This window comes from Melospiza georgiana, chromosome 23, assembly GCF_028018845.1.
Source record: "Melospiza georgiana isolate bMelGeo1 chromosome 23, bMelGeo1.pri, whole genome shotgun sequence".
In the NCBI taxonomy this organism is placed as follows: domain Eukaryota; kingdom Metazoa; phylum Chordata; class Aves; order Passeriformes; family Passerellidae; genus Melospiza; species Melospiza georgiana.
In genome coordinates, this window is record NC_080452.1 from 5,664,548 (window position 1) to 5,688,051 (window position 23,504).

General features: G+C 51.7%; 1 protein-coding gene across 1 annotated transcript in view; it reads left to right on the forward strand.

Annotated features, from left to right (window-relative positions):
• Window positions 1-440: 440 nt before the first annotated feature.
• The window catches only part of GNAI3 (G protein subunit alpha i3), a 34,041-nt gene continuing 10,977 nt past the window's right edge, over window positions 441-23,504 (forward strand). The window contains exons 1-4 of the mRNA XM_058039837.1: window positions 441-675; window positions 18,328-18,370; window positions 18,470-18,611; window positions 20,194-20,351. Coding sequence (XP_057895820.1) covers window positions 558-675; window positions 18,328-18,370; window positions 18,470-18,611; window positions 20,194-20,351 — 461 coding nt within the window. The 5' untranslated portion in view covers window positions 441-557. The remainder of the gene's footprint in view (window positions 676-18,327; window positions 18,371-18,469; window positions 18,612-20,193; window positions 20,352-23,504) is intronic.

Sequence of the window (23,504 nt, forward strand, 5' to 3'; positions counted from 1 at the left end):
TACAGCCAGGGAGGGGAGGCTGCCTGAGGAGGGGGTCCCCTCCATCCCCCCGTGGCCCTGAGACCCCTCCTCACCCCGGAGACCAGCTCCCCTTCCCCGAGGCCCGGCCCTCTAGGGGTGCGGAGCCCGGTCCCCTCATGAGGGCGGGCTGGGGGGCTGGGGCCGCCATGGACCCAACAGACCCCCGCGAGGACTACAACTCCCATGATGCCCTCCAAACAGAGCCCGGAAGTAAAGCATTTCCCATCATGTCTCGCTCTATCGAGGCGGAAGTAAAGCGCTTTCCTCCCCCCCATCATACTCCGCTCTAACGTGGCGGAAAGCGATCTTTCCTCCCATAATGCCCCGCTCTACCGAGGCGGAAGCACTCACACTATCACCCCGCGGGACTTCATTTCCCGGCGTGCCCCGCGGCCAGGACCGGAAATCCGGCGCCGCCTCAGGAGCCGCCCGGGCCGAGGCAGCTGCGGCCCCGATCCCGATCCCGGTCCCGGCCCCATCCCGGTCCCGGTTCCCGTCCCCCCGCCCTCGGCCGCCCGGCCGCCCCCGCCGCCGCCATGGGGTGCACGCTGAGCGCCGAGGATAAGGCGGCGGTGGAGAGGAGTAAAATGATCGACCGCAACCTGCGGGAAGACGGCGAGAAGGCGGCCAAGGAGGTGAAGCTGCTGCTGCTCGGTGAGGAGGGGCCGGGGGGAGAGCGGAACGCGGCCTGCAGGGCTCTGGAGGGATTCTAGGGGGGGCAAGGGGGGCCTCCGCCCTCAGGAAGGAGTTTGGGAATGGAGAAGTGGGGGGGGGATCCCTGGATGGGCTGAGGAGGGTCCTGAGGGATCCTTGGAAGGGTTGAGGTGGATCCCGAGGGATCCCCGGGGGAGCTGAAGAGATTCCCGAGGGATCCCTGGATGGGCTGAGGTGGATCCCCAGGGGAGCTGAAGTGATTCCCGAGGAGTCCTTAGAGGGGCTGAGGAGAGTTCCGAGGGATCCCTGTGGGGGCTGAGGAGGGTCCTGAGGGATCCCTGGATGGGCTGAAGTGGTTCTCGAGGGATCCTTGGGGGAAGCCGAGGTGGATCCCGAGGGATCCGTGTGGGGGCTGAAGAGATTCCCGAGGGATCCCTGTGGGGGCTGGGATGATTCCCGAGGGATCCTCGGCAAGGCTGAGGAGGGTCCCGAGGGATTCCCAGGGGAACTGAAGAGATTCTCGAGGGGTCCCTGCTGGATGGGCTGAGGTGGATCCCCAGGGGAGCTGAAGTGATACCCGAGGAATCCCTGTGGAGGGTCCCGAGGGATTCCTGGAAGGGCTGAGGTTGATCCTGAGGGATCCCCAGGGGGAGCTGAGGTGGATCCCGAGGGTTCCCTGGGGGACCTGAAGAGATTCCTGAAAGGTCCCTGGATGGGCTGAGGCGGATCCCGAGGGATCCCTGTGGGGGCTGAGGCAGATCCCAAGGGATCCTTGGCAGGACTGGGGTGGATCCCGAGGGTCCCCGGGTGCTGAGGAGAGTCCCGAGGGTGCCCTGGTCCCCTTCTGAGGGAGAGGGCACGGCTTATCCCATCCTTGTGGGGGCGAGGCTGTTCTGGGCTGTCCTGGGACCGGGCCCATGGGCATTTCCCAGTGGAATGTCCCCTCTGTGTCCCCATGGAATGTCCCCTCTGTGTCCCCATGGAATTCCCCGCTGGGACTGGGCCAGGCCTGCCAGAGGCACGGCTCATCCCTGGGTCCCAGCATGGAAGGGAGGGAATGCTGGGGCTGCAGTTAAATTCCCGGTCAGGGAGAGGGGGTAAAACAGTAAAAGGGATTTCCTCTTTAGCAGCGTTTTGCTGTGTTTGGTCTGTGTTTTGGAGCTCTTGGAAGTGGTGGTGGGAGCTCAGAGGAGGCACAAACTGCCCTCCCTGAAGGGTGAGGAGCAGATTGAGATGAGATATTGGGCAGAAATCCCTCCTGGTGAGGGTGGGGATGCCCTGGCACAGGTGCCCAGAGCAGCTGTGGCTGCCCCATCCCTGGGAGTGTCCCAGGCCAGGCTGGACAGGGCTTGGAGCACCCGGGGATAGTGAAGGTGTCCCTGCCACAGCAGGGGATGGACTGGGATGAGCTTCTAACCCAAACCAGAGTAGGACTCTGGAGTTCTGTTCAAGTCCTCACAATTTTATGAGCACCACCCAGGGCTGATGAACCATCTGCTCATGCTGATTTCTCTTTTCAAGGTCTGGGTATATATTTTTGGTTATCCTGATTTTTCTTTCTCAGAGGAGACAGATGGTGTCTGTGAGGATCTGAACAGCAGCACTGAGTGGGTCCTGTTAGAGCAGGATGTGTGAAGGAACCATCCTGCTCCAGGAATCCTTTTTCTTTCCCATTTAGCCCTTTTTCTTCACTCCCTGCAGGAGCTGCTCTGAGCTTTGTACTTGCTGTGTCCATGGAAAAGCTCTTGGCTGTGTGTCAGGAGAATCCTTTGTTCTCCAGGTGTTTGTTTTGGTGTTAATAAGCAACACTTGCACATTCCCTGGAATGGAATAATTCTTTCCTCATATTTTTGGATGGCATTTTTTCTAAAGCACCCAAGGCTTGGAGGCTCAGATTGCTTTTATCAGCAAACATGGAATGGGGGGAATATCCCAAAAATCATACAGTCATCAGCTGGAATGTGTTAAAAACCAGGTGAGGCTTTAGAACTCAGAGCAGCAGCTGATTTTGGATGGCAGGAAAATTCCTGCACTCCCTGGTGTGTGTGCAGGTGAGGAGCTTTTTAGGAGGAACTGGAACCTTGATCTGGACCTCCCTCTCCATCTCCCTGATCCCAGGTCAGGTTTGCACCTGGCTGTCACTTGCAAATCTCTCTCAGGTATTTCCTGGTTTTGAAGCTGAGTGTGGTAATTCCTGGGGACACCAGGAAATGCTGCAATCTCCCCACACACATCCTTCTTGATTCCCAGAAGGAATTATCTGCAGTGGGACCATCCTTTCACTGAGAGAAGCAGAAAAGTCCATAAAGATTTTTCCATTGTTTGAAGAAAGGTTTTTTTTATCCCACATAAAACTGTCAGGATCTGCAGGATCTCTTGTGAGTGGTTTCTTCCCCTCTCAGAGAGGGTTGGTGAAAAAAAAAAAAAAATGGATTTTTCCTGAAGTTTGGAGTCCTCACATCCTTCCCAGCTCCATGAAAAGAGCTGCCCCAGTTTGAGGTGTGCAGAGCTGTGATGAGCAGGGAAAGGGCTGTGCCTGTGCAGAGGGAGCTGGATCCTTCCCAGCTGGGCTGGGATGGACCCAGAATCTGGAGGGTTGGAAGAGGAGAGGGAGAAAATGCAAATGCAGTGAAATTTGGGAGAGGAGAAGTGAAATACAGCCCAAATTGGGAGGTTTGGAAGAGGAATTAAATGCACATGAAAATCAGGAGATATGTGGGAGAGGAGAGGAAGTAAAATACACCTGAAATCAGGAGGTTTAGGAAAAGAGAGAGGAAGGTAAAGACACTGAAAATTGCGAGATTTGGGGAGACAAGAGGCAGTAAAAATCCAGCCAAAAGTGGAAGATCTGAGGAGAGGAAAAGAAGTCAAATACCCCAAAAATCAGGAGATCTGGGAGAGGACAGGAAGCTAGAAATGCCCAAATCAGGGTTTGGATGTGTTTCTCTTTCTCTTCTCCATAACCCTTATCTTCTTTTGAGGGGAGGAAAGAGAGAGAATTCCAGTTGTGTTCCTTCTTCTGTGAGCTTTGCCTTGACTTTTCCAGCACCTTCCACCTGGGAGAGGGCTCAGATGCTGGAGGAAGTGGCCCCAGCAGCAGGAGAACTGCAGGATTGCTGGGATAAAATCAACCCTGGAGCTTCTGCTCAGGGATTTCAAGTCTGGAGGGTTGGAAGAGGAGAGGGAGAAAATAGAAATGCAGTGAAATTTGGGAGAGGAGAAGTGAAATACAGCCCAAATTGGGAGGTTTGGAAGAGGAATTAAATACAGATGAAAATCAGGAGATATGTGGGAGAGGAGAGGAAGTGAAAAACACCTGAAATCAGGAGGGAAGAGAAGAGAAAGGAAGGTCGGGAGATTTGGGGAGAAAAGAGGCAGTAAAAATCCAGCCAAAAGTGGAAGATCTGAGGAGAGGACAAGAAGTCAAACACCACAAAAATCAGGAGATTTGGGAGAGGACAGGAAGCCAGAAACCCCCAATCAGGGTTTGGGTGTGTTTCCCTTTCTCTCCTCCATAACCCTTATCTTCTTTTGAGGGGAGGAAAGAGAGAGAATTCCAGTTGTGTTCCTTCTTCTGGGAGCTTTGCCTTGACTTTTCCAGCACCTTCCACCTGGGAGAGGGCTCAGATGCTGGAGGAAGTGGCCCCAGCAGCAGGAGAACTGCAGGATTGCTGGGATAAAATCAACCCTGGAGCTTCTCCTCAGGGATTTCAAGTCCCTCTGTTGTGTTTCCCTTTCACAACTCTGAATTTTGTTGAGCAATTCTAAGTTCTGGGGATATTTTATAAACCAAATGAAACCTGAGCATTGAATAATGACTGACCCTGGTTGTTACAACCCTGTGGGATGTAATTATTGTTCCATGCTGGAATGCCACCAGCAGCTCTGCTGGCATGGTTGGAGTGATGGCAACAGTGGAGTCACTCTCTGGAACAGCAGCTGAAGCTCTGGGGATGTTGGGAACAAGCTGGGGATGGCCCAGGAGCCCTCAGGCCCATTTTTCTGCTCCCATTTGCCCCCAGGAAAGGCTCTCAGCAGGCACACACAGGGTTCTGCTGGGGGGGGAAACCTGGCAGATTTTCCAGCCCAATGGAGGAGAGTGCTGGAGCTCTTCCTGCTGGGGTACAGCAAACCCAGATCCTCCACTCTGCTTGCAGTGCCTTTGCCAAGGTCTGGGATGTTGTTCAGGGGTCTGTGTCACCCTCTGGTCACCTCTGGATTCCAGAGCTGTCCCATTCCCAAATCCCTTTGGAAATGGTGGTTTTGTGGCTCTGTGGATGCACCAATGTTGGGCTGGTTTTGCCCCAAACACTCTTTATCCAGCCTGGACAGCTTCCCTGAGTTTGGGAATGCTGTGTAATTATGTTGAAGTGATGCTGCCAATTAATGCAAAAACAATTAAAAGCATGAGTTTGTTTTAAAATAACCTTAATTTGCATAATTCACCCTCCTCCACTACTCCAGGAGCCCTCAGCTTTTTCCTGACACTGATTCTTCCAACCTTTTTTCTTTCCTAAATACCCCAAGGCTTCCTCAGCACTGGTTCACTTCTGTTTTGGTTTAAGGTAGGAAAGTGTTTTCTGAGGCAGAGCTGGTGCTGCAGTTAATGATGTTGTTAATTGAAGTGGCTTTTGGAGCTCAGCAGCTCTGCCTATTCCAGAGGATCCATCTGGGGGTCGGACCTGGCTGCTCCTCAGCTCTGGAGCTGCTGGATGCCCTTGGAATGTTGATCTGAAGCTCTGTGGTGAAGGGTGGCTGTGGTGAGCTGGGGGTCGGCCTCTTTCCCCGGGCGACAACAGATAGAACAAGAGGACACAGTCTCAAGCTGCATCAAGCGAGATGTAAGTTAGAATTAAGAAGGAAATATTTCACAGAAAGAGTGGTCAGATACTGGAATCATTTACCCAGTGAGGTGGTGGAGTCATCATCCCTTGAAGAATTCAAAAAAAGACTGGATGTGACACTTGCTGCCATGATCTAGTTGAACAGTTAGAACATCGGCTGGACTTGATGATCTTATAGGTCTCTTCCAGCCTTGAACTTCTGTGATTCTGTGTTGGTCTCCAGATGTTGTCCCAGCAGTTGTTGCTGCTCCAGCACCCTCCTCCATTGGGCTGGAAAATCTGCCAGGTTTCCCCCTGTTGGATTCTCGGCTGTTTGGGTGGCCTGGAAAGGCCTGGGGTGGCTTTGGACAGCCGGAGCTTCAAAGGACGAGGAGAGACTTCAGATCTTTTCTTGGTCTTGGTGTTTATTAATTGTTTATATAAAAGATTTTCTCTTGGCTCAACAGAGGTCTGCACAGCAGCCAGCCATGAGCACACTGAGAGCCCTTGGGGCAGTCACCTATCTTTATACTCGAAGTTACGTATACAATATTTATCATTTTTCTCTAATACTTTTTACCCTTATTAACTGGTGCACTTTTAGTAATAACCAATCTCAAAGTGCCAACATCACCACAGAAGATGGAGGCCAAGAAGAAGAAGAAAAAGAACAGGACACGCCCCAATTCCTCCATCTTATTTCTTTAGACCCCCCTGTACAGAAATCCTAAACCCTGTGTCTCACACTCTAATTAACTTATCCCTTCACCATTCACCCAGTGAAATCCTCCCATCCTCATACAGGTGTCGTCTCCCATGCAGGATCAAAGTCCAGCCACCAGACACTTCTGGCAACATCCCAGGACTCCCGAGCCCCCCAAGGGTGGTCTCGGTCACTCTGCACATCAGTCCTGAGGTGCTGAGATCCCACACCCCCTGGGTGTGCCTGCTGAGAGCCTTTCCTGGGGGCAAATGGGAGCAGAAAAATGGGCCTGAGGGCTCCTGGGCCATTCCCACTTGCTTCTAACCTCCCCAGGGATTCAGCTGCTGTTCCAGAGAGGATTAGATGGGATATTGGGAAGAAATTTCTAGAGGATGGTGAGACCCTGGCACAGCTTTCCCAGACAAGTTGTGGCTCCCTCATCCCTGGAAGCAACCAGGTTCATTGGAAGGTCTCTCCGCTGTTGCCATCACTCCAACCATGCCAGCAGAGCTGCTGGTGGCATTCCAGCATGGAACAATAATTACTTGTGGGATCTGCTGTAGGAGTCCTGCTGGAGAAGCTGCAGGGAGCTGCTGTTTCTCTGATCTTGAAGGTATCTGGGTCTGCTGGAGGCTCCTGGTGACTCACAAGGACCTGCCTCAGGCCAGATTGCACCAGGGAAGGTTTGGCTTGGATATCAGGGGAATTTCTTCATGACAAAGGTTGTTCAGCCCTCCATGGGCTGCCCAGGGCAGTGGTGGAGTCGCCACCTCTGGAAATGCTCAGAAAAGATGTGGATGTGGCACCTGGGACATGGTTGGACTCAATCTCAGAGGGCTTTTCCAACCTCAGCAATTCCATGATTATAATTAATGTGACAGCAGCAGGTCAGACCTGGCTGCTCCTCAGCTCTGGAGCTACTGGATACCCTTGGAATGGTGATATGAAGCTCTGTGTTGGTCTCCAGATGTTGTCCCAGCAGTGGCTGCTGCTCCAGGTGTCCATCCTTGTAGGAATCCTGCTGGGGAAGCTGCAGGGAGCTGCTGTCTCTCTGATCTTGAAGCTATCTGGGTCTGCTCAGGCCAGATTGCACCAGGGAAGGTTTGGGTTGGATTTCAGGGGAAATTTCTTCATGACAAAGATTGTCCAGTGGTGGAATCTCCATCCCTGGAAATGCCCAAAAAACGTGTGGATGTGGCACCTGGGACATGGATTAGGGGTGGACATGGTTGGACTCGATCTCAGAGGGCTTTTCCATGATTATAATTAATGTGACAGCAGGTCAGATCTCTGTGAAGGTGCAGCTCTTCTCTGGGCTTTAAGCTCTGTGGAGATCTTTGCACAGCTGCACTGGAGGCTGGAATTTCCCTTCACCCATGTTCTCCCACCTTTCCATGGGGTCTCTGTGTACCTTCCCCTTCATTTTCTCTTCTGCCCCTTTCCCACCAAAACCAGAGGCAGGCCAGGCAAAATGTTCCTTATCTCCAGAGTGCCTGAAGCCCTCGAGTTTTACAGGAATCAGCCATGATTTATTTAATCTCCTGGGAAATAATTTATTCCACCAGGGTCAGATGCCCTCTTTTTGCACAGTGCCATTTTCCAGCTGTGGGATGGGAATTCTTCTGCCCCCTGTGTTGTGTGTACATCCTGTACTCTTGTCAGGACACCAGGCTGAGTGTCCATGCCCAGCTCTGGGATTTGGGGATGGACAATTTCCAGCTTGCTTGAGGAATTGGGATTCCATCTATGCTCCAAGAGCCCTCTGGACATGATTCAAGTTTCATTAAATTCTGAGGCAAAGCATTGAAATAACTTTTCTCAGAAGAGCAGAGGGAGCTGTAAAGAGGAATTTTTTAATTAGATCATGGATCTAATCTTCTGGAAGTTTGGAGCGAGCAGAGCTGTGCCTGCAGCTCCTGGGATGCAGAAGTGGGATGGAGAAATGGAATTGATGCCTTAGTTGGGGTTTGGAGCTGCACTGAGGGACAGATGCTGATGATTTTTCCAGCAGGCTCTTTGTGGTGATCCCTGTGCTGTCTCCTTTGTTGCTGGGGATCCGATGCCTGGCTCTGGTTTCATGTTTTCCCAGTTGGTGTTTGGTCACTTCAGTGCATCCTTTAACCTTCTCTGGTTACTGGGGTGGTGCTGCCTGGGTCAGCTTTAGAAACAAACACCGAGTGCTGGGCACAGCCTTGGCCTCCTGGAGCTCAGTGCTTGGGGTCTCCAGCCCTGCAAGCTCCTGGGGTTTGGGGAATGAGCTTATCCCTCAGCAGGGAGAGCCCAGCTGCGTGTTTGGAACAGCTCAGGGTTGTTGTTCCTGCAGAAATTCAGAGGGTGTTCGACTTTTAAAAACAGGCCTAGCACAAGGTGACTCTTGATAATCAGGAAAACGAAGAAATATCTTTTCCAAGCCCAGGTCTTGCCACTGTTCCCTCTCTTTCCAAGTTTTCTGTTGTTTTATCACCCAGCTCGTGTTTTACAGGCCTTGCTTGGCTGTTCCTCTGCTGTCACCACCCAGACTGGGATCCAAAGACACCAGACTTGGCCTTTTTATCCCATATCTCCAAGGAAATCCTGAAATGGATTGGGTTGGAATGACATTAAGGCTCATCTCATTCCATGGCAGGGACACTTCCACCATCCCAGGCTGCTCCCAGCCCTGTCCAGCCTGGCCTTGGGCACTGCCAGGGATCCAGGGGCAGCCACAGCTGCTCTGGGCACCTGTGCCAGGGCCTGCCCACCCTCACAGGGAACAATTCCTGCCCAATATCCCATCCATCCCTGCCCTCTGGCAGTGGGAGCCATTCCCTGTGTCCTGTCCTTCCATCCCTTGTCCCCAGTCCCTCTGCAGCTCTCCTGGAGCCCCTTTAGGCTCTGGAAGGGGTTCCAAGGTCTCCACCCCTGGCAGTGCCCAAGGCCAGGTTGGACAGGGCTCAGAGCAACCTGGGATAGTGGAAGGTGTCCCATGGCAGGGGTGGAATGGGAAGAGCTTTACAGCCCCTCCCAACATTCCATGATTCTGTAATCCCCTGTGAGTGGGGATGAGGAGCTGGGGGTGCCCAGGAGACTGGAGATGCTGGTTTGATGTCCAGCCAAGAGCCACACGAGGCCTCTCTCCATGGGGGTCTCCAGCCATGGTGCTCAACAGCAGCCAGAATTCCTTCAAAACACTCCTGGGGGAGATCAAAGAGCTGGGAAAACAAACTCAGATCTGAGCTCTGTGCTTATAGAATCCCTGGATGATTTGGGCTGGAAGGGATTTTAAAGCTTATCCCATTCCATCCCCTGCCATGGGCAGAGGCACCTTCCACTAGCCCAGGATGCCCCAAGCCCCATCCAGCCTGGCCTGAATCACTCTCAGGGTGCAGCAGAGGGTGTTTGCTGCTGCTGTGTGGCTTTCACCAACTCCTTTAGGAATTTCTGTGATGGAGTCTTGGTCTCCAGATGTTGTCCCAGTAGTGGCTGCTGCTCCAAGTGTCCATCCTTGTGGGATCTGCTGTAGGAATCCTGCTGAGGAAGCTGCATAGGAATCCTGCTGGGGAAGCTGCAGGGAGCTGCTGTTTCTCTGATCTCGAAGGTGTCTGGGTCTGCTGGAGGTTCCTGGTGACTCAGTGGTCACTCAGGTCTGGGGACAGGTCCCTCCAGCCTGATGGTTCCTAGGAATGGTGCAGAATTCCTGGAGATATTTCAGCCTTCTGAGTGGTCACAGGATGTTTCTAAGCTTTAAAGTAATTGTTTAGTTAGAACAGGATTGAGGCTCAAATAATTTCAAGGCAAAAAGGAAAATCCCTCTGTTCTAGAGAGAGGCTGGGAGAGCTGGGAATGCTCAGCCTGGAGAGGAGAAGGCTCCAGGGAGATCTTAGAGCTGCTTACTGTGCCTAAAGGGGCTCCAGGAGAGCTGCAGAGTGACTGGGGACAAGGGATGGAGGGACAGGACACAGGGAATGGCTCCCACTGCCAGAGGGCAGGGATGGATGGGATATTGGGCAGGAATTGTTCCCTGTGAGGGTGGGCAGGCCCTGGCACAGGTGCCCAGAGCAGCTGTGGCTGCCCCTGGATCCCTGGCAGTGCCCAAGGCCAGGCTGGACAGGGCTTGGAGCAACCTGGGACAGTGTGAGGTGCCCCTGCCATGGCATGGGATGGAATGGGGTGGGATTTAAGGTCTTTCCCAACCCAAACTAGGATTTCTTCTGTGATTCCGAATCTTCCATCAGGGCTGCTGCTCTTCCTGTGCATGTCCCAGGTACTTCTGGTGGGAGAAGCCTCATCAGCTTCAGCCCATGGGCTGCAGCAGGCCCAGCAGTGCTGGAATTTCACTGCTGTGACCCCAGGGTTGGTGTTGCTCCTGTTTCCAATATCCCATTCCTTACCCAAGCCTTCACTTTTTTCCCCTCTGCAGGCAGTGCCAGCCTCCAGTGGTTTACCCTGTGCCAGTCCTGCTGTTCCCTTTGCAGTGAGGCTGTGGCCAGCCCTTGTGCCTGTTTTATTTGAATATATTGTTTTTCCCATCATTCTTGTGGAACTGGGAGTGTCAGCCTAATCTCTCCTGGTTCCTGTTGACTTTCCCAACAATAGCTGCTTTTTTCAAGCCTGGAAGTACAACTACTGCTCCTTTCTCTGGTGTTTTTCCCTTTCTCCTGATTCCCAGTGCAGTTCTCTTGCTGTTTGTGATTCTGTGATATCCCAGAGTTTTCTAGATGTCCACTGAAATAAAAACCCTCAAGCAGGGAATATGGGATCTGTGTTAGCAGGGATGGCAGTGTTAGGAAGGTCAGGCTGTTGGGATCTGCATTCCACACAGTGAGGTTGGAAGGAGGGAAGTGGGGAAGAGGATGAGGATTTGATACTTCAGCTTTTTCCAGCTGGGCCTGCACAGGTCCATGGGGTGCTGGAGGTTGTTGGGGAGATATTCCTCATGGAATACAATCCAGGAAAGCTAAGGAGGGTCTTGGTGGGTGAGGAGAGGTGTCCATGTTCCTTGTGAGGTGGGATGAGTGTTAAATAAAGAAAATGTGTTTATCAGGGAGATACCCTGTGGGATTTGGGGTGATTTGAGCAGCTCCTGCTCCACATTTCCCATGGCTGTGAAGCCATTGGATAGTTTTGGGCCTGGACTCCTCCCAGCTTGGTTGAGCTGTTGTTTGGGCCTGTCTGAGGGGAGCTGGTTCTGTTTGGGATTTGGGAACTGTAACCACAGCCAGATGGTCCAGCATTGCTCCCAGCCTGCTCCTCACGTGGAGGATCCAGCCACAGTGCCAGGTCTGTAACTCAGCCCTGGAGCTTCAGGTGAACTCCTGGGGTTATTCCTGTGAAACAGCCCTGGACTGGGAGCTCACAAGGGCTGCAGGAGTGGGCTCTTGGAGTTCCTGCCAAATCCCTGCAGGGTTCCTGAGCTGCTGCTGGAGCTCCAAGGCACATGCCTGTGCCAGGCCCTGCAGTTTTATCTTCCTCATTTGTACTTTAATGGATTTTCCGGTGCATCCCTGTTCCCTCCCTGGAAGGATTTGTTTCAGCAGTGACCTGGTTTCTCTTCAGAAACTTGCAGATGTTCCAGGGCTTTTCCCCTTAATTATGTGTGTGGAATTCCTTTCCTGAAGTACAGTTTAATGCAGTTTTGATACAACTTCAGGGAAAAATACCACCGAAAACAGGATTTTTAGGACCTTCTGGAGCAGGAAACTGGGTGCTTGTGTCTGGAAGGTGTAGGGAGTCTGACCTACCTCCTTGGAGAGTTTCTAAAGCAAAAATCTAGAGTTGTTGCAATTCCTCTCTTGGAATCCCTGTGTTTTGTTGCTCTTTTCCCTGTAATCTCCAGCACAGGGCCATGCCAAGTTTTTTGCCATCTGCTGCTCCAGGAAATCCTCTGGAAATGGTTGGATGATCATTTCCTCTCTGTGCATCCTTTGCTTTCCCAGGGCCAGCTCTGATACAGCTGGAAAGCTGCTCCAGTTTGGCTGTGGGAGCTGACTCTAGGAATGGGTGCAGGGATTGCCACTCTTGGAGATGGAATTCCAGCACTTACATGCTGAGCTTTTCCCTAAGAACCTGTGGGATGTTACTGGGATGGTTACTGGGATGTTACTGGGATGTTACTGGGATGGTTACTGGGGTGTTACTGGGGTGTTACTGGGATGTTACTGGGATGGTTACTGGGATGTTACTGGGATGTTACTGGGATGGTTACTGGGATGGTTACTGGGATGGTTACTGGGATGTTATTGGGATGTTATTGGGATGTTACTGGGATGTTACTGGGATGGTCACTGGGATGGTCACTGGGATGGTCACTGGGATGTTACTGGGATGGTTACTGGGATGGTTACTGGGATGTTACTGGGATGTTACTGGGATGTTACTGGGATGGTTACTGGGATGGTTACTGGGATGTTACTGGGATGGTTACTGGGATGGTTACTGGGATGGTTACTGGATGGTTACTGGATGGTTACTGGGATGTTATTGGGATGTTACTGGGATGTTACTGGGATGGTTACTGGGATGGTCACTGGGATGTTACTGGGATGGTTACTGGGATGGTTACTGGGATGTTACTGGGATGTTACTGGTATGGTTACTGGGATGTTACTGGGATGGTTACTGGGATGGTTACTGGGATGTTATTGGGATGGTGACTGGGATGGTTACTGGGATGGTTACCGGGATGGTTACCGGGATGGTTACCAGGATGGTTACCGGGATGGTTACCGGGATGGTTACCGGGATGTTACTGGTATGGTTACTGGGATGGTTACTGGGATGGTTACTGGGATGGTTACCGGGATGGTTACTGGGATGGTTACTGGGATGTTACTGGGATGGTTTCTGGGATGCTATTGGGATGGTTACTGGGATGGTCACTGGGATGGTTACTGGGATGTTACTGGGATGGTTACCGGGATGTTGCCGGGATGTTACTGGGATGTTACTGGGATGTTACTTGGATGGTTACTGGGATGTTATTGGGATGGTTACTGGGATGGTTACTGGGAGGTTACTGGGATGGTTACTGGGATGGTACTGGGATGTTACCGGGATGTTACTGGGATGGTTACTGGGATGGTACTGGGATGTTACTGGGGTATCACAGGTGTGATCTGGCGTGTTGCTGGCTGAGATATGGGGCTTTTCAGAAGCTGTGGTGCCTCCTGGCTCCATCTGGTTTCCAGAGGGAATGGTTGAATGTTTGTGAAGGATGCACTGGGGACAGGGACATTGTGGAATTCCTGCCCAGTGTGTCCATGGAGTGGGACAGTCCCTGTGACAGATGAGCTGCTTTTTGTGTCCAGGGTGGGAGGCAGAGGTTCCTCACTGATATTTTGGGAAAAGGGAAGTTAAAGCTTCTGAAGCAGTTTTTCCATGGGGTTATGGCATTCACACTGAGCTCAGCCCTGGTTTCTTTGGCAGAATGTGATCCCTGCCTGGCTGTGCTCATGGGAGCAGAGGGGAAAGGTTTGCTTCTCCTTAGAAAGGCTGAAATGTCCCATGAACACCCTGATTTCCAGGGGTTTGAATCCACTCTCACATCTTCTATCTTTGAGGTCTTCCTGGCTCCCCATCTAGTCCCTGCCTAAGGTCCCAGAGTTGAAGGCTTTGCCTGAGAAATCTGTAAGAGTTCCAGTGTAACTCTATCCACTCTAGATGTGAATTTCTAGTGTGGAGCATCACTTTGCTGTAGGCTGCAGCAGTGTTTTAGTAGCATTCAAATTCTCATTTGTTACTCCCCTGCTGAACGATTCAGCCACGCTGGGTACAAACAGCACATGGAAGTCCCCAGAGGTGGGAATGAAGGGTGCAGGATAAAAGCTCCTGAGTTGGTCCAATATGGATCCCTTCAGGCAAACCCTTTCCAGTGGGTTGGGAAAAGGGGAATAGCAGCTTTGTCTGGTGTGAACATCTGCAAGTGTTTAGAGAACATCAAAGGACAGGAGTGAAACCTAGAGAGGTTGAAATTAGATCCAGAAAGGAAGAGTAAAATGGGAATGATTGGCTGGAGTGGAGTGAGAGAACCTTCCAGGCATTGCATTCCATCCCCCTGCCATGGCAGGGACACCTTCTACAGCCCAGGGTGCTCCAAGCTCTGTCCTGGGATCCAGGGGCAGCCCCAGCTGCTCTGGGCACCTGTGCCAGGGGTTTGCCACCATCACAGGGAACAATTCCTGCCCAATATCCCATCCATCCCTGTCCTCTGGCAGTGGGAGCCATCTCTCCTCATCCTGTCCTTCCAGGCTCTTGTCCAAAGTCCCTTTCAGCTCTCCTGGATCCCCTTTAGGCACAGAAAGGGCTCTAAGGTCTCCCCAGAGCCTTCTCTTCTCCAGGCTGGACACCAGCAGCTCTCCCAGCCTGGCTCCAGGATCATGGAACCCAGGGTTGTTTGGGTGGGAAGGTGTCGGTTTCTCGGCTGTTAACGAAAGGTTGGTGGTTCGAGCCCACCCAGGGACGCCACTTGTCGGTTTCTCGGCTGTTTGGGTGGCCTGGAAAGGCCCAGGGTGGCCTTGGACAGCCCGCACTCCAAGGGATGAGAAGAGGCTTCAGATCTTTTCTCGGTCTCGGTGTTTATTAATTGTTTATCTAAAAGATTTTCTCTCGGCCCAACAGAGGTCTGCTCAGCAGCCAGCCATGAGCACACTGAGAGCCCCCGGGGCGGTCACCTATCTTTATACTCGAAGTTACAATATTTACCTATTTTCCCCAATACCTTTTACCCTTATTGACCAGTGCACCTTTCACCCTTATTGACCAGTAATAACCAATCCCAAAGTGCCAACATCACCACAGAAGATGGAGGCCAAGAAGAAGAAGAAGAAGGACAGGACACGCCCCAATTCCTCCATCTTACCTCTCTAGACCCCCCTGTACAGAAATCCTAAACCCTGTGTTTCACTCTAATTAACTTATCCCTTCACCATTCACCCAGTGAAATCCTCCCATCCTCATACAGGTGTCGTCTCCCGTGCAGGATCAAAGTCCAGCCACCAGACACTTCTGGCAACATTCCAGGACCTCCGAGCCCCCAAGGGTGATCTCGGTCACTCTGCACCTCCGTCCTGAGGTGCTGAGATCCCACAGGAAGGGACCTTCAAGCTCATCTCACCCCCTGCCATGGGCAGAGACACCTTCCAATGAACCTGCTTGTTTCCAGGGATGAGGGAGCCACAGCTTCTCTGGGAAAGCTGTGCCAGGGTCTCACCACCCTCTGGCAATTCCTTCCCAAATCCCATCCAACCCTCCTTTGGTCAGTAGGGAGCTGTTCCCCTGTGCCAGCCTAGACATGGGCAGTGTTAATCCCTTCTCCCCCTGGCACTGCCCATCTCCTGGGCCATCCAGCAGCAGCTCCAGCCTCCATTGCAGAGCTGCAGCTGCAGGGGAGATGTTTGCAGTCAGGGTTACTGAGGTGCCTTGTCTGGGTGGCTCTTGCCTGAGAGAGACAACCTGGAACAACAGGAAAAACTTCTTTAGGAATAACAGCTCAGTGCTTGGGCATGGCTGAGGAGCCAGTCTGGGGTGGTGTGTTGGTGAGGAGACAGCTCAGAGGATGTGGGTTCCCACTTTCCCCTCTGAAGTAAAGTGTGAGTAACCTTGGAGAGGGGAATCCCTGCTGTCCCAGGCAGTGTTTGGGGTTGAGAGGGGTTAAATGAATCTGGTTGGAATCAGTGCTGCATTGTCTGAGTTGGATCTGATGGGGTTGCTGACAGGTAGAACAGCTTGGCTGTGGCAGGAGATGATTTTGAGATAATCTAAGGAGGAAACAGCAGTAATTGATGCTGAGAAGGCAAAAGCAGACAGGTCATGTCAAATGTCCCTTCTCAGTCTGGATTTGGGGCTCTTTGGGGACACCAGAGATTTGAAATCACTTGGATGCTGGGAATGTGGAGGGTGGGTGTGGGAAATAAAAATAAGGATTTGTGTCCTCCCAGGGTGGAAGTGCTGAGTCCACAGAGTGTTCGTGTTTTCACACCTGACCACAAACACTGAGCTGCTCTGGGAGAGCTGGGAATGTTCACCCTGGAGAAGGGAAGGATCAGGGAGACCTGGGATCTACAGGGGCTTCAGGAGAACTGGAGAGGAACTCTGGCCAAAGGCCTGGAGTGACAGACCCAGGGAATGGCTTCCCACTGCCAAGGGGCAGGGTTGGATGGGATATTGGGAGGGGATTGTTCCCTGGGAGGGTGGCAGGCCCTGGCCCATTTGCCCAGAGCAGCTGTGGCTGCTTGTCCTGGTTTAGGACAAATTATGGGAAATCTCCAAAAGGGAGCCCCCCAAAACAAAACAAACCTCCAACCACCCCTCCCCCAACACCGGGTTCGGGAAGGAATTTCTCGGAGGAGCAAAGTGGAAAACAAAACCTATTTATTTACAAGTAACAGAAGAACACTCCCCAACACAAGAAAAGAAAAGAAACCAGACTGTGTTGTGAGGGTGCCAAGCTTCTCTCACAAGCTCCGGGTGTCCTGGACGTCTCAGGTCAGGTCCAGAGCCGGTCCAGTATCTTCAGGGGAGGGTAAGAAAGAGGGAGCAAAAGAAAAGTAAAAAAAAAACAGTGCAAAAAGCAGAAAGCAAGCAAGCAAAGCAGCCAGCCAAGCCAAGCAGCCAAAAGCCAAAAAGGACCTGGTCAAACACTCCCCCCCTCTCTTCCCCGCCCCGCCGCAGCAAGACGGGGAGGGGGGAGAGAGAAAAGGCACAGCTGCCAGACACAACACAGGATATTGGGATAAAGCTGTCACCCCACGACACTGCTCCATCCCTGGATGCATCCAAGGCCAGGCTGGATGGAGCTTGGAGCAAGCTGGGACCGTGAAGGTGTCCCTGCCTGTAGCAGGGGGTGGAATAGGATGGGATTTAAGGACTCTTCCAACCCAAACCATCCTGGAATTCTATGGGTGATTTATTCCATCCAGGCTCACCTGAGTCATCTGTCCAACTCCAAGCAGGTCCAGCATCATTCCTTGCCTGCAGCTGGGGGAGTCTGGAGGCCAAGGAGCCCTGAGGCAGTGGCAGAGCCAGCTGAGCTGAGCTCCTGCTGCCACAGAGCTGAAATCCTGCAGTTCTGCTGACTTCAGGAGCTCTGGGCCTGCCCTTGGCACCTCCTGGCTGGGACAGGCATGTGGGGCTAAGCTCCACAAACCAGGAGAACTGATGTTTGCAATCCCTGTGTCCACTGCCCTGAGGGACTTCGTTTGGGAGTGCTCTGAGGCAAAAAAAAAAAAAAAAAAAAAAAAATAGGAAAAGCAGGGAACTTGCTGGGTTTTGCAGTCAGGAATAACTGACCTTGTTTCAAGGGGTAATTTGCCTTCCCAGGATAACTGGCCCTTCTTCAAGGGTTAACTGACCCCTGTCTGGGGTTAACTGACCCACCCAGGGTTAACTGACCCACCCAGGGATAACTGACCCACCCTCAGGGTTAACTGACCCACCCAGGGATAACTGCCCCACCCTCAGGGATAACTGACCCCTGTCTGGGGTTAACTGACCCACCCTCAGGGATAACTAAACCCCCTCAGGGATAACTGCCCCATCCTCAGGGATAACTGCCCCACTCCCAGGGATAACTGCCCCACCCTCAGGGATAACTGCCCCACCCCCAGGGGTAACTGCCCCACCCTCAGGGATAACTGCCCCACCCTCAGGGATAACTAAACCCCCCCAGGGATAACTGCCTCCCCCAGCCCTGCAGAGGTTTTTTAGCCAGGTGTTTTGACCAAAGGAAGGCTGTTGGGGTGCAGATGTGCCTGCAGCTCTGGGATTTCACCCCATGCCAGTTCAGGCCTTTCCTGCCCAGCTCAGCAATGGTGGTGCTGATGCACTTGGGCTGTCTTGGCCTGGAGTGAGGGATGGGAGCTGCTGTGTTGGAGAAATCCTCATCCCAGACCTGCCTCCCTTGCTGATCTCTGGAAATTGAGAAATTCCAGGGTTTTTTAGCCAATGAACTCATGGTGACTGTTGGCATCTGTAAATAAAATCCAGGAAGGATCTGCCAGGACAGTCTGGAGGAGCTCTACTACCAGCAGCAATGCACAAGGAATATCCTACTCCAAACCCCATCAACTTCTCTGTGGGAACTGGAAAAAGCACATCCTGCTTTTCCTTTCAGTTTCATGTGGTTAACTGGATGGTTTTTGTGCTTTTCAGGTGCTGGAGAGTCTGGCAAAAGCACCATTGTGAAGCAGATGAAGTAAGTGAGTGCAGGCTGCAACCTTTTGTTTTTGTGGGATAAAAAATGTGTGGTGCCTTTCTGGTTTGGCTTGGGAATAATAAGCTGGTTTCCTTCCAGGATTATCCATGAGGATGGCTACTCAGAGGAGGAATGCAAACAGTATAAAGTGGTTGTGTACAGCAACACCATCCAATCCATCATTGCCATCATCAGAGCCATGGGGAGGCTAAAGATAGACTTTGGGGAAGTTGCCAGAGCTGTGAGTATTGCATTTATTTCCTTTAGCCTGAACTTGTTAATGAATCCTGGAATTTCAGTCTGGGCCAGAATATTTTGTTTTCAAGATAAAGTAAGAAAAAAATCTGTCATAACTTCAGTGTGTTGTCAGTACAAAACATCAATATTTTACTGAGGTGCTGGGTAAGAACCTTTAGTAGTTTGAATGCTCAAAAAAGAAACAAACTCCAAATTTTTCTCTAAATGATTTGAATTTTTGGGAATTTAGAGTTTGAAGTTTTGGGAGGTTTGAGGTCCTGCTTTCACCCTTTCCTCTAGCTCTGCTCATTCCCTGGCCTGTTTCTTGCATTCATGTCCAGCACTTTGAGCTGGAAGTCAGGAAGCCTTGATGGTTGTGGTGGTGGGAAAGGCACAGAAGGGGAACTAGGGATTCCTGGAAATGTGCAGGAGAAAGGAATTGTGTCAGCACAGGGCTGCACTGTGACTGTTCTGCCTCGTGCTGCAGTTGATGCAGCCCCAGATAGTTTGAATTTATGGTATTTATTTTGGATTTATCATTCCAAGTCCTGGCCAAAGGGCACATCTTCACTCACATGTTCACCCAGGCTGTTGTTCAGCTGCTGCTTCAAATCTTCCTGGAGTTCTCTTCCATCTTTCTTGGTGCTTGTTGAAGCTGAGTTGGGATCTTGGAGCTGGAACAGGGAAGATACTGAATCCAGATCCTTTCTCAGTACCTGCCCATGCTGAGGTGGCTTCACAAGAGCTGAATGCCATGAATTTTCTCCATCTCAGAGGACAAAAACCTTCCCATGCTTTCCCAGGAAAAGGCCAAATGCATTGAGTGACCTCCAGAGATGCAGAAATGGGGTCCCTCTGCATTGGGCTGTTAACATCTGATAAGTTGGATTTGAGATCAGCACCCTGAGCTTGGCACATGCAGGGTTTGGGGCTCAGGGGAGAGCAGCTGGTGTTAGGAGGAGAATGCTGGGGTAGTGGAAGGTTTCTCACAGGTCCCAGAAGGACCTGACAGGTCTGACCAGGGTAGGAATAAAAGCAGAGGGGCCTGTAGGGCAGCGTGGGGTTCCCTGTCCTAATCCCCCTGGACAAGAGCATGATCCTGCTCTGGCTTCTGAGGGGGATTTTTCATGCTCAGATCCCAATCAGTCCATCCCATCTACTGGTGAAATGTTTTATTAAGGAATCAGTCAGCAAAATGCAAATCCCCAAAGCTTTGGTCCCATCACCTCTCAGAACTCACTTTTTTCCCCTTTTCCTGGTACTGTGCCACACCAACAGTGGTTTTCCAAGTAAAGCATCAGCATTCCCCCCTTTTCTTGAAACATGGCACCAAATGACTGAAATTCCATGGTTGTGGTGGGGATGGAAGTGCTGTGGCCATCTCTGATCAGGGCATCTCCCCCTCAGCCTGGAGCTTCCCCCCAGAAATTCCCTCTCTGGCTGCATGAGGTAAACAACTCTGACTTTTGGGAGAAAGCTGGATGGACTGGGCTGTGATTAATGAGAGCAGTGATTAATGAGTGCAGAGGTGTTGCTGTTGCTGGGAAGGTTGGGTGCATGTCTCAGGATGTGTTCCTGTCGTGCAGGACGATGCCCGGCAGCTGTTCGTGCTGGCTGGCAGTGCTGAGGAGGGGATGATGACAGCAGAGCTGGCTGGAGTCATCAAACGCCTCTGGAGAGACCCTGGAGTGCAGGCCTGCTTCAGCAGATCCAGGGAATACCAGCTCAACGATTCTGCATCCTAGTAAGGAACCAGCACCAGCTCCTGGGCTCCTCCCAGCTCCCACAATGGTCCAAGAGTGGGGTGGGACTGGGTGGGAAGGTCCTGTCTGCACTGGTCTGGCTGGGTGACACTGGGGATGGAAGGCTGTTTGTCTTTTCCCTATGGGAAAACCCCACATTGATTGTTTAGTGCCTTGGTGAATTTAATCCTGGAGTGGTTTGGGTTGGAAGGGACCTTTGAGCTGGCTGGAGTCATCAAATACCTCTGGAGAGACCCTGGAGTGCAGGCCTGCTTCAGCAGATCCAGGGAATACCAGCTGAATGATTCTGCATCCTAGTAAGGAACCAAGAGCAGCTCCTGGGCTCTTCCCAGCTCCCACAATGGTCCAAGAGTGGGGTGGGACTGGGTGGGCAGGTCCTGAATGCACTGGGTGACACTGGGGATGGAGAGCTGTTTGTTTTCTCCCTATGGAGCACTGGGGAAAATCCCACATTGCTTGTTTTGTGCCTTGGTGAATTTAATCCTGGAGTGGTTTGGGTTGGAAGGGACCTTTGAGGTCTCATCCTGATAACCATCCCAGTAACATCCCACAAGTCTTAGGGAAAAGCTCAGCATGGTGAATTTAATCCTGGAGTGGTTTGGGTTAAAAAGGACCTTTGAGGTCTCATCCCACCCCTTGCCATGGGCCTGGACACCTTCCCCTATCCCAGACTGCTCCAAGCCCCATCTCATCTGACCCTAAACTCTCCCAGGGATGGGGCAGCCACAGCTCCTCTGGGCAGCTTGGGCCAGGGCCTCTCCACCCTCACAGCGTGGGATTTAATCTGATTTTGAAAAACGTGATTTTTGAATTTACTGGTTTAATGGAAGAAACTTTGGCACCTGGTTTGGGTCAGGAACAATGAGTGTGTCCAGCAGGCCCAGGCCCATTGTCCTTCTGTTCTTGGCACTGCTGAGGCCTCACCTCCAATCTGGGGTCAGTTTTGAATTTCTGATGACAAGCAGGACATTGAGGGGCTGGAGCATGTCCAGAAAATGGAACAGAGCTGGGGAAGGGGCTGCAGCACCAGGAGCAGCTGAGGGAGCTGGAAAGGGGCTCAGCCTGGAGAAAAAGAGGCCCAGGGGGGACCTTGTGGCTCTGCACAGCTCCTGACAGGAGGGGACAGCTGGGGGGGTCAGGCTCTGCTCCCAAGGAATGGGGACAGGGTGAGGGGAAACAGCCTCAAGCTGTGCCAGAGGAGGTTCAGGTTGGACATCAGGAGGAATTTCTTCATGGCCAGGCCTTGGCAGGGGCTGCCAGGTGAGGTTTGGAGTTCCCATCCCTGGAGGTGTTCATGGACCAGCTGGACATGGCACCCAGTGCTCTGTTCTGCTCAGGGGTTGGATCCTGGAGGTCTTTTCCCAGCTCAGTGATTCTGGCATTCTGTGGAAGTGGCAGGTGCTTGGCTGTGTCACCTCCATTGTTCCTGCAGAGGAGAGCAACACTCTTAAATTTTCAACCTGCCACTTCCCTGACATTCAGCTGTTTCCAAAATGGGATCCCCTCACCTGGCAGGTCAATATTCTCAATTTTCTCCTTACAGCTTTCCTTTTCCTCCTGTCCCTGTGCCTGGCACCTCACAGGGAGCACTGTTGTAATTCTGAAATCTTCTTGTCCTGGTCCTAAATTAGCACAGCTGCTGAACAACTGGAAGGTTCCAAGTAGATAAACAGGCTGCTAATGGAATTTTTGATGAAATACCTCATCTTTTTCCAAGGGCAGGTTGGTGCAGGAAGGGGAAGCTGTTCCTTTGATGAGCAAAACAGTTGTTGGTTTTTTCCTCTTTTTTTTTTTAAACTCACATTCTTGGTCTTTGTGCAACAAATATTTGACACTCTGAAAGGTGATTTACAGCTGAAAACTCATCTCAGTTTAAGCTTGGAAAAGAAATGAGTTTAAATTAAAACTTGAAAAAAAAAGACTTGGAAAAATGAGTTGGGAAGAGCTTTGTGGAGAAGTTTTAGCTGTACCACAGCTCACTGCCTGCAGGGCTTTTCTGTTCACAGCATATTTGAGCTTGAAAATAAGGCAGAACCCTTCTTAATTTGCAGCATCTTGGCAGGGGTTTGAATCAAGGCTGATGGGAGTTTTCTTGGATTTGTGCATGCCTTTGCAGCAGGGAAGGAGGAAAATCAGGTTCCAGGGGAGGGAAGAGATTGATGAGGAGGGGAAAGGAAGGAATGGTTGAATGGAGAGATGGAAGAAGAGGAGGAAAGCTGAAGGACTTGGGCAGAGAGCAGGAATGGAGCTGAAGGAGCAATCTTGGTGTGTGTCTGGAGGGCTTTGGAAGAGGAGGAAGATGAAGGCAGCTGGAGAAATGGAGCAGATTAGGAAAGGAGGGTGTTACCCTGCTTTTGTAGGTACCTGCTTGACCCAGCTGCCCTCCAGAGGTGGAATTTTGGAGGGTTCTTCCTGTTCCTGGGTATTTGCCACCCACCCTTGTGGCTGCTGTGAGGAGCTGGCACAGCCTGGCATGGAGATTTTACACTTTCTGAGAAGTGCCCCAGAAAATTCAGCTTCCTGTCCCAAAACCACAGGAAATTGCACCAAACCAGCTTGGTGTTCTGATGTATCTGCAACTCAGCAGCTCCACAGTTGGGAAACACCAGCAGTGGTTGATTTCTTCATGGCAAATTCACCCCACTAAAGGGCTGCTTCTTCCACAGGACTTGCAGAATTCCCAGGATTTCAGGATTTTCCTCTCTCTCCTCACATGGCTCCTGACCTGCCTTATCTCTGCTGTTCCCTGGTTAATTCCCTTGTCCATGCTTAGATCATGGAATATCCTGAGCTGGAAGGGACCCACAGGGATCATCAGGTGCAACTCCTGGCCTTGCACAGGACACCCCAAAATCCCACCCTGTGTTTTTCCATGGATGTCCAAACACTCCTTGAGCTCTGTGACCATGGTCACAGCTCTCCCTTGGGGCTGTGACCATTCCCTGAGGAGCTGTTTGAGTGCCCAACCAAGGATGGATGTCCTGCACCCCTTTCTGTGGTGGGATGACACAGGCTTTGTGTCACTTCTCTTGGGAATTTCACTTCCCTGCTCCTTTCATTACCTCCTACAAACAGCACAGTGTGAGCAGCTGTTAAATCTGTGCCCCATTTGCTGGTTTTCCAGCTGAAATCCA